General features: G+C 51.9%; 1 protein-coding gene across 2 annotated transcripts; it reads right to left on the reverse strand.

Moving 5' to 3' along the window:
* Positions 1 to 61: 61 nt before the first annotated feature.
* On the reverse strand, positions 62 to 7,948 carry cip2a (cellular inhibitor of PP2A). Of its 2 annotated transcripts, XM_086066326.1 has the most exons (21): positions 7,640 to 7,948; positions 6,173 to 6,320; positions 5,993 to 6,105; positions 5,504 to 5,598; positions 5,060 to 5,156; positions 4,743 to 4,865; positions 4,432 to 4,577; positions 4,279 to 4,354; positions 3,981 to 4,211; positions 3,715 to 3,868; positions 3,466 to 3,613; positions 3,276 to 3,375; positions 3,085 to 3,203; positions 2,181 to 2,358; positions 2,032 to 2,106; positions 1,314 to 1,424; positions 1,040 to 1,236; positions 810 to 923; positions 597 to 679; positions 377 to 516; positions 63 to 309 (listed from the first exon to the last, which is right to left on the reverse strand). In XM_086066326.1, exons 1-21 carry the CDS (start codon positions 7,739 to 7,741, stop codon positions 166 to 168), a joined length of 2,694 nt encoding a protein of 897 aa, XP_085922452.1. In that variant the 5' UTR covers positions 7,742 to 7,948; the 3' UTR covers positions 63 to 165. The 2 variants fall into 2 exon arrangements, with proteins under 2 accessions (XP_085922451.1, XP_085922452.1); XM_086066325.1 differs by having other exon boundaries at positions 62 to 309; positions 3,276 to 3,613.
* Between the last annotated feature and the right edge of the window lie 768 nt (positions 7,949 to 8,716).

The following is an 8,716-nucleotide window of genomic DNA, read 5'->3' on the forward strand; positions in this document are numbered from 1 at the left end:
GCGACAAAATTGGTCATCGGCCCACGGCGAGCATTCGATCTCTCGTTCGTACGTACCTGGAATGACGACGTAACAGTTTGCTTGCAACAAGTGCACATTTATTTGTCAAACATGAACACAAAGTGTCGTTTAAAACAAGACGAGAGTCATTTGAATGCGGGCGTATCAGAGCGAGAGGTTGACGTCGTTCTTCTTGCCGCTGCTCAGGTTGTGGATCATGGCGATCATGGCCGAGTGCTTGTTGAGCTGGTCTTCGGACTGCTTGAGCTTGACCTCCAGCTGACCTTTCTGCAGCTCCAGAGACGACGCCTGCGTGCGCACGGACGGAGGAAGTTTGACGGCCGGTCGGCCGGCCGGACGGACGGCGCGCACTTACCTTGATGCTGGCGTCCTTCCTGGCCTGCTCCGTCTTGTTCAGCTCCTTCCTCAAAACGTCCAGCGCCTCCTCCAGCTCCCGCCCGCGCTGCTCCGTCTCCCGTCCTTTGTCCGCCGCCGTGCGCAGGTCACCTCGCAGAGCTGATGCCAAAAGCGGGACATTGCAACTCCGGCGCTAATACGCCGCACGTTAGCGTGACGACAGAGCCGACGGAGCTGACCTTCTACGTCCTCGTCCTTCAGCTGCAAATCTGAACGCAGAGACTTGACGGCCTCCTCCTTCTCCTTCAACAGCGACAAAGTCCTGACAAGAAGGAGCAAATGCCAAGACCAGAACCAACGGGCCACCGCGGCAACTCAAAAGCGAGCAAAAAAAAAGCAAAGCGAGACTGTTGTCATATTGTCACGTGACTGTGTGGTGTCAAAGGTCATACTTGTCGTGCTGCAGCTGCAGCGCTTGGTGGTTCTTCCTCAGCGCGTCGTTGTGTTTGCTAAGAGCGGCGCGGGTCGCCTCGAGCTCCTTCAAGTCGCACTCGCCCGCCTTCAACCTGGCAACAAGCGCAAAAATACAAAACGCAAGTTGCAAGGAAATACAACTGCTCGTTGTTGTTTTCATTTCTTCTGACACGAAAGCCCACGGACGGACGCCACGCGAGGACCTGACCTGACGAGGAGAGCGTTGTAGGCGGCTTTGAGGTTCTGGTGCTCCTCCGAGTCCAGCTGCAGTCGGGCGTTGTGCCGCAGCAGCTCCTCCGCGTCGGCCTCGGAGCGCCGCGCCTCCTCCAGCTGCGCAGCCAGCCGGCCCTCGAGGTCCTCCCCCCGCCTCTCCGCCTCCTTCAGCAGGCCGGCCAGTTTGCGAGACTTCGCGTCACGCAGGCGGCAAATTAGAACCCGCGCCATCAACGTCAAAAGGCAAAAGCGCTCGCCGGCTCGCTCACCTCGGCCTCGGCCTGAGCTCGCTGGAAGTGATACTGAGCCATCAGGCGGTCGGACTGAGACAGCGCCGCCGATTTGGCTTCCAGCAGGTCCTGAAGGCGACTCTCCTCAGACTGAAGACCACATTAGCATTGAACCCACATCAAATTATGATGGTCGTTATTACAAAAACGGCCAGCAGGTGGAAGCAGAGTATAAGCGATCAACCAGGGCCATGTTGCAAAAAAGCTCTTTCCCCCACAGTTTAAAACACATTTGTGAATAATTCTAATGTTATTCTAATGCTAATTGCTGCAAAACGGAAACAGATTAGAAATGTTCCTGATGACAGAAGAGGCTCTAATCTTTCTTTTGGGAGGTTCCATGTTTTCATAGCAATAGAACACAATATTCTGTGGGCCTTGCAAAACCAGTCCAAATCCAGTAAGACAGCCGGGAGCGAGGGGGGTTGCTTCAGTGAAAACGGCTGCCAGTGAATGAGTTAAGCATGCGTCATGTGAAAGCCAAAGGGTAAGCAGAGCTGCGGGGAGTTTTCTTGGATGCAAGCCGTGTTACATCAACGATATCGTTCAACATCTTGGTGAATGAAGTGCTGCCTCCGGGAAGGAAAACACAATCTTGCACTTGCCTTTGGAGAGGGGGGGGGGCGCTCAACAAAGTCCCACAGATCCCGCCCTAGTTGTCACGGTAACAAAATCCATGCATTCTTTTATGACTTACGGCGATGGCGGCGAGCTTCTGCTCGTAGACGTCGATGATGTCAGACACGTGCGCGTCCTTGGCCGGCTCCTGCAGCTACAAACCACAAGAGGGCAGCACTCAACTGGCCGTCATGCGCTCAAGAAGAAGACAGGAAATGCGTTGCAGACCTCCAAGCCGCCGTGGAGCTTCTCCACGAGGCTGTGGACGCCGCTGGACGCGCCGGACACGTCCAGGGCGCTGGCGTTGGTCCGAGGAGGCGGGACTTCCTGCGCGGGAAGACGCTTGACGGACAGCTCGGCCTCTCTCTGCCTGTAAGCGTTGTTGGCGGCCATGCTGTCCCCGAGGCTGGAGGAAGACCACAGCACACTTGAAAGGAGATTTTTCAGCACAAATTCAAGCAAGTGTGAGAAAACGGATGGATGGCGTTTGGCCGCCCAATTCTGGCTTTCACGACTGCTGGACGAAACATTCCATCGACAAGCCACCAAAACACTCGCCGGGAAATGACGACTCGCCACAACATGATGCGGGCATTTTTTGTCAAAATGAAACTGCTCAACTCACTTCAACAGTTTCAACAAGATGGCAGCACTGCATGACTTGTCAAAACAAAGCTATGAAACCAACGCAAGTGTCCTTGGCAACAAAAGACGGACAATCGTCTGGCCCAATTCGTCGCTCGATATCAGCTCTTCTAAAATTGGGCCAAAAAGTAACAAAGATAATGACTTTGACAATCGGTGACATTTTAAAGGACACAGAATAGTCAAAGGGTTCTGCTCGTGATTCATTACATTATTGGTATAAAAGAGTCCAAAAAAACAAGTTCACTTGACCAATATTGGCATCGGAATCAGCCCAAATTATTATTTTTTAGATCCACATTTGTTGGGCTCTAAATTTTTATCACGCTATAATTAGAAGCTAATGTGGCTTAAAGGCGGCAAATCCGCCTCTCAGTTCTGAGGTTGTGGGTTCAAATCGGGGCTGCGGCATTTGCATTCAAAATGTCCTCCTCCTTGCGCGACTCATAACGCGTCCGCTTTCGTCCCATCGGCCAGCGAGACTCACAGCAGCGAGGGGAAGTCCGGCAGTGGCGCGGCCTCGAAGAGCAGCGCCAGGCCGGCGTGCACGCGCGCCCTGTGGTGCGAGGTGAGGGCCAGAGCGAGGGGCGTGGCTATCCTCTGGTCCTGAAGGGGAGGGATGAAGATGAGGAAGAGTACGGCGCAGAGGCGGCGAGAGAGAAGGAAGACGGAGGTCACCTGCAGCGTACGGTAGAATCCGCTCTCCATGTCCTTCACCCGCTGACGCAGTTTGCTCATCAGCGCCAAAGTGCTTAGCAGAGCATCGGCGCACACCTGACTGCACGCGCGCGCGCGCACGCACGCACACGTAACGTTATCATCAGATACAGTCATGGGGGACGCCGCCGCCGCCGCCTGATTGGCTGACCTGAGGCTGCTGTCTGCGCCCGGGAGCAGGCAGGCCACGGGGTTGTCGCCATGGCAACAGGCCAGCAGCGTCTCCACCTGCAACAGACAGCGCTGGGCGCTCACCTGCTTGGACAGCAGCGCCAGCGTGGCGTCCTTGCAGCACATGAGTGGAGCGGTTAAGGCTTTTGCTGCAAGCTGACATGGTGGCAAGCGTGGCGGGAGGTCGGCCGGCGCCAGAAAGGCAGCCGGCGCCGGATGGCCAGGATATGGAGCAGCACGCTGTTGACGTGAGTGACGCGCTCGCAGTGTCGCCGCAGGTGGGCGTCGTCTCCCTGACCCTTGACCAAGTCCAGCAGGACCGGAAGGAGCATCTCCACAAAACTCTCCGTGCCATCCGCCGCGGGGGCGGCGCCCAATGCCTCCTGGCCAGACAATGGACAGGCGTGGTCAGATGACGCATTCTTTGGTCTACGCAATCGTTCGACGTCGTTCGAGACGGACGACGTCGTTCGAGACGGACGACATCGTTCGAACCTCCAGCAGCTCCTTGAGCAGCTGCAGCGCCTTGAGCGAGCAGGCCTCGGCGCCACCCACGGGCGAGCTGAGCCACTGCACCAGCGCCATCCCGGGCTCGGCCTTGTGCTCCGGCGGCGCCTGCCTCCGACCGGCCGCCCTCAGGTTGGGTGCCGGCGGTTTGAACAGCGCCTGGCACAGCAGCGGGCGCAGAGCCGGCACGCCGCACATGGCAAGGAGCAGCTCCAGAACCTGCGGACGCGCAACAGGTGAGCTGCAGAGGATCCGCGACGCGTTTCGGTGCAGACTCGCAACTCACCTTGCCGGCTGAGTGGCCGTCTTTTAACTGCAACAGTCCTAAAACCTGAGACACGCACGCCGACAGGTGCTGGTACCTGCGGACCACAACAAAACCGCTTTAGACGCGGCTGGCGTGCGCGCGCGCGCGGGTATGTGCGTGCGCGTCTGCTACCGAGTGAGATAATCTGCAATTTTGGGGTTCTGCAAGAGATCAACCAGAAGATCAACAGAATATTTCCGGGTCAGTGTGCCGTCGCCGTTGACGATGATGTTAAAGACCAGCTGGAAGGTCTGATGGATGTTTTTGCCGTCGAAGAGCTGTGGCGCGCACACACACACACACACACACACACACACACACACACACACACACACACACACACACACACACGCACACACTTTGAGATGCGATTCTCCACAAGTAAGCAATCAAGTGAAGGAAAAAGGTCAACGGGTCACGGCGGTGACCATGGCCACGCCCACCTTGTCTCCGACCTTCTCGTTGAGAGTCAGACTGGCCAAGATGGACAAGGTGAAGACCACCACGGTCAGACTGTTGTGGGACAGGAAGTCGATGAGCGTCCGATAAAACGGCTTCACCTGCTCCTGTTGGGTTCGCGTCAGTTCAGCGTCACTGACAAAGTTCACTCAAAATGTCTTGCGGTGTCGAGAATGAGCGAATGATTGAGCGAATGATGGCGAAGGCCGTTAACATTCGCTCATTCCTTCTTGGCAAGGCCAACCGCCATCACCGCCATCACCGCCATCACCGCCATCACCACCGCATCGGCCACGCTCACCAGAGACTTGACGTGACTCTGCACGGCGTGGTTGTTTCGACACAAGTTGGCCATCAGGCCCAGGCACGGCATGATGATGTCATCGCTCTGCGATTGGCTGCGAGGAAAGATGCGGCTCACGTGATTGGCTGGCAGTCAAACATCATGCGCGTCTCAATACCGCTGCGGTTAAAAATCAAAACGTGATTTCAAAAAGAAATAATCTTTTTGGATGGTTGGAGCTTCAAGATCATTTTCAAAAACTCACCAGAAAATGTCACAATCAATTTGAATAGAGAAATTAGGTCGAAACTGACCTTCTGCATCAAGTATTTTCATAAGTATTATTTAATGACCCCGTATGAGTTTTTTGTTGTTGTTTTTTACCTGCTTGAAGGGAACGAGAGAAATCAAATGAATTGAATGTCTTGCCAATCCATGCAGCTGTCTGCCTGCCCTTCTTACATGTTGGACACGAGGAAGGCGATGAGCTCGCGGACGTGCTTGGCGGACGGGACGATGCGAGTGCTGTAGGTGAGCTTCTGCAGCACCTGTAAGCTCTTTGCACAAACACAACTGCATTAAGAGTAGCCGCAAAAAGCAGAAGCACAAACAAACCCGGGCCACAGATGGAAGTCTGCGACACAGCAACCATAAATGAAGTTCGTTACGCATCGTACCAATACAAAGTACACATGTGAGGTGCGGGGTCTTATTTTTGTAGTCCACTTGGGCTTGCCATCCACACGCTGTGACGTCCAATGTGTGTGGCTTTAGAAGGCGAGTGATTTGATTTTTTGGGGCTTCATGGCAATTTGGCACAATAAAATTCCAATAACTGATTGATCAGCAGATTATCAGTTGTAATATGAATGAATGCAGATTTGAACTTATGGCGGCTGCGTCGGGAACATCGAGCCCGCGTCCGTGCAACTGAAGACCGCAATGGCTAACCTGCAGTACCAGAGGGTCCCCGGGGGTGGCGCTGTGGCGATGAACAATCAGCGCCAGGATGCTGGTGAGGTTGAAGTTGCAGTGTAGGATCTTCCTGCCGTCATCATCGCAAGCTGCAAGGAGGCGACAGATGAAGCAAAATGGCAGCCCCGGTTGAAATGACCATCAAGTGGAAAGTACCGAGCTGCGTCAGTAGGGACAAGATGGCAGCGGCCACGGCGGGACACGTGTTTGCGTTGCCGCTGAGCTCCACCAGCCCGTGGACGCACTCGGTCGGCAGCAGCTGACCCGAGGACAGCAGATGGACGCATTTGAGCGTGGAAAGCTCCTGCAAACATGAAAAAGTGTGATTCGCCTCTCTTTCACCAAAGGTCATTTGAAAGAGCGTTTTCGAGCTGAACGCCACATATGGAGTCAAAAGTGAAATCCAGGCAACGTCCCTGCTTCGAGATGACAGGCAGCAATTTGTGTGCTTCCAAGCAATAATGCTGCTAATCACCACCAAAGTACGATTGCTCATCTAATGAACACAGTACACAGCGCTTCCTTAGCCCTGCTAGCTAACCCTTCTCTCCCTACCAAGTAATTGTCCTTCTCCGCCCGCTTAAATCAAACATGTAAAAAATGAAGACCATATGATACACATTAAGTTCACGTGAGTCAAAAGAAATCCTTAAAACTACGCGTGGTTGCATAACAACGATGGACGAGTATGCGGCAGGGCTGAACAATTAAGCAAATCCACATAGCAATGTGGGCTACTTCAATGTCATTTCCAAATCACAAAGGCTTGTTTTTTCTCCATCCATATAGTATATATTTTATACATTTATTGAATCATAATAATACTGCATCAGATTTATATAGCGCTTTTCTCGACTCTTAACAATGGAATGCATACATTACTCCTGCACATCCACACTGTGGTGGCCGTAAGCTACTTTAAGTAGCCACAGCTGCCCTGGGGGAGGCTGACGGGAGGAAGCGCGGCTGCCAGTGTGCGCCTACGGCCCCTGCAACCACCGCCATACGCCAGTGTGAGGAGCACTGAAGGCAATGCGTGTGAAGTGCCTTGCCCAAAGACACAACGACACATGACTTGGAGAGAGCGGGGATCCAACAGCCGACCTTCTGGTGACTGAAGGACCGGCCGACGCCACAAGATTTATGCAGGCTCGACATCCATTCAATCCACGTACAGTCCCTGTTTACATTGAAGCATGAAAAGTTATATTAAGATAATCACAGATTTGTTTGCATTGTTGTAATCTGATTTATGACTGACTGGCTTGTTTTCGCCTTCAATTGTTGGGTAGAATCTTGCGGCGTTGCGTGAAAACTTTAATTAACCAATGCATTAATCGAAGGTTCGGTTGCCTTTGTTTTAGCAGTAGCCAAACTTGTCAAACCAAAACATGTACACTATGTACATTACACACTAAATATGAGTGTTTATTTATGGTGTTTGTTAAACACATATTACAAAAGTCGCACATTAAATCGCACTGCAAATCATAAGCGGCACAATGAATAACCACAGGACAGTCACGTGAATCTTGAGGTTTAAAGCATCACAAAAGGAAATTCAATATAAAAACAACATAGTAATAATATATATATATCAGGAGAGATTTAAAATCGAGTCACCTCCACTTGTTTAAGGAGCTGCGCCGCGCTTTGAGCGCTCCTGTCGCTTTCATACTGCTGCGTGGCGAGCAGAAGCGACTTCAAGCAAGTCGTCGCGTCCATTTCGTGAAGGAGACAAAAGAAAAAAGACCGACAACGACGTTGATTATTCACTGTTACTGCGTGTGTGAGAAATCCGACCACGAAAAGCTCGACGCTTTTCAAGTCCGACGACGGTGGAAAGTAGCAGTCCAAGCTAAGCTAGCAAGCGGTTAGCTTGCCGACCTGTGAACTTCCGACTTCCACGAAACCTTCCCGCCGACAACTTCAAACTGGCGTGGAACAAACCAAGTTGAAGAGGGGAAAAGGGTTGCAGAGTTTCTATGAAACCACGTTCACACGCTAAACATAGATCGTTGTGCAACATAACCCTACATATATTTGTCTCAAAGAACTTTTCGGTTTGATTATGGTCAAATATTAACCTTAAGTTTGTTTTCAATACTTTTGATCACTAAAATTACACACTCTCCCTTCATAATGGACGGGGCTAGCGAGCGAGCTCAAATCAACGACGGAGAGGAAATTAGAGACTAACACAAACGCAAGGTACTCAAATTATTATTATTTGTTAAATACATCGAGTAATGTTGTATCTCCTCACGCATGTCAAAAGTGTACGCATGATTCAGAATGACGTCACACGCGTCTGGATGCAGAGCGCAGTTCGAGGCGTGCCGCAACGTCAGGTGGACCTAAACGTTTGGCTCCGCCCACACGGATTTTCGACCTCGAAGCGCCTTTCTTTGTTAAACCTAAGCCTAACCATAACGATTACAGTATGTTTTAATCACTTTATTGAACAACAAAAATTTGAAACTGACCGAAACCCAAATACTAACCTAGGGTGAAATGTGTCCTCTTTGTTCGTATTTGCGAGTAGACCGGGACCCTTGTCATTGCCTCAGTCGTTCATAAAAGTTTGCACTGTGAATTACGCCTCGCCCGGCCATCTGTTAATCCCTTTTGACACAACACGACGGAGTTCCGATTGTCAGTTATTTTTGTACGATTTGGTTTTAATCTTTGTGACATGAT

The sequence above is a fragment of the Leptonotus elevatus genome, chromosome 21 (genome assembly GCF_054856555.1).
Source record: "Leptonotus elevatus isolate MCC_2025b chromosome 21, RoL_Lele_1.0, whole genome shotgun sequence".
In the NCBI taxonomy this organism is placed as follows: Eukaryota; Metazoa; Chordata; class Actinopteri; order Syngnathiformes; family Syngnathidae; genus Leptonotus; species Leptonotus elevatus.

Excerpts from the sequence above, each read along its gene's own strand:
- cip2a (XM_086066325.1), bottom strand. The coding sequence starts at position 7,741 with ATGGACGCGACGACTTGCTTGAAGTCGCTTCTGCTCGCCACGCAGCAG. Across the intron at positions 3,869-3,980 it reads TGCTCAAGGAGCTGCTGGAG|GAGGCATTGGGCGCCGCCCC; the intron begins GTTCGAACGATG and ends TTGTCTGGCCAG. Across the intron at positions 1,237-1,313 it reads GAGCTCAGGCCGAGGCCGAG|TCTCGCAAACTGGCCGGCCT; the intron begins GTGAGCGAGCCG and ends CGTGACGCGAAG.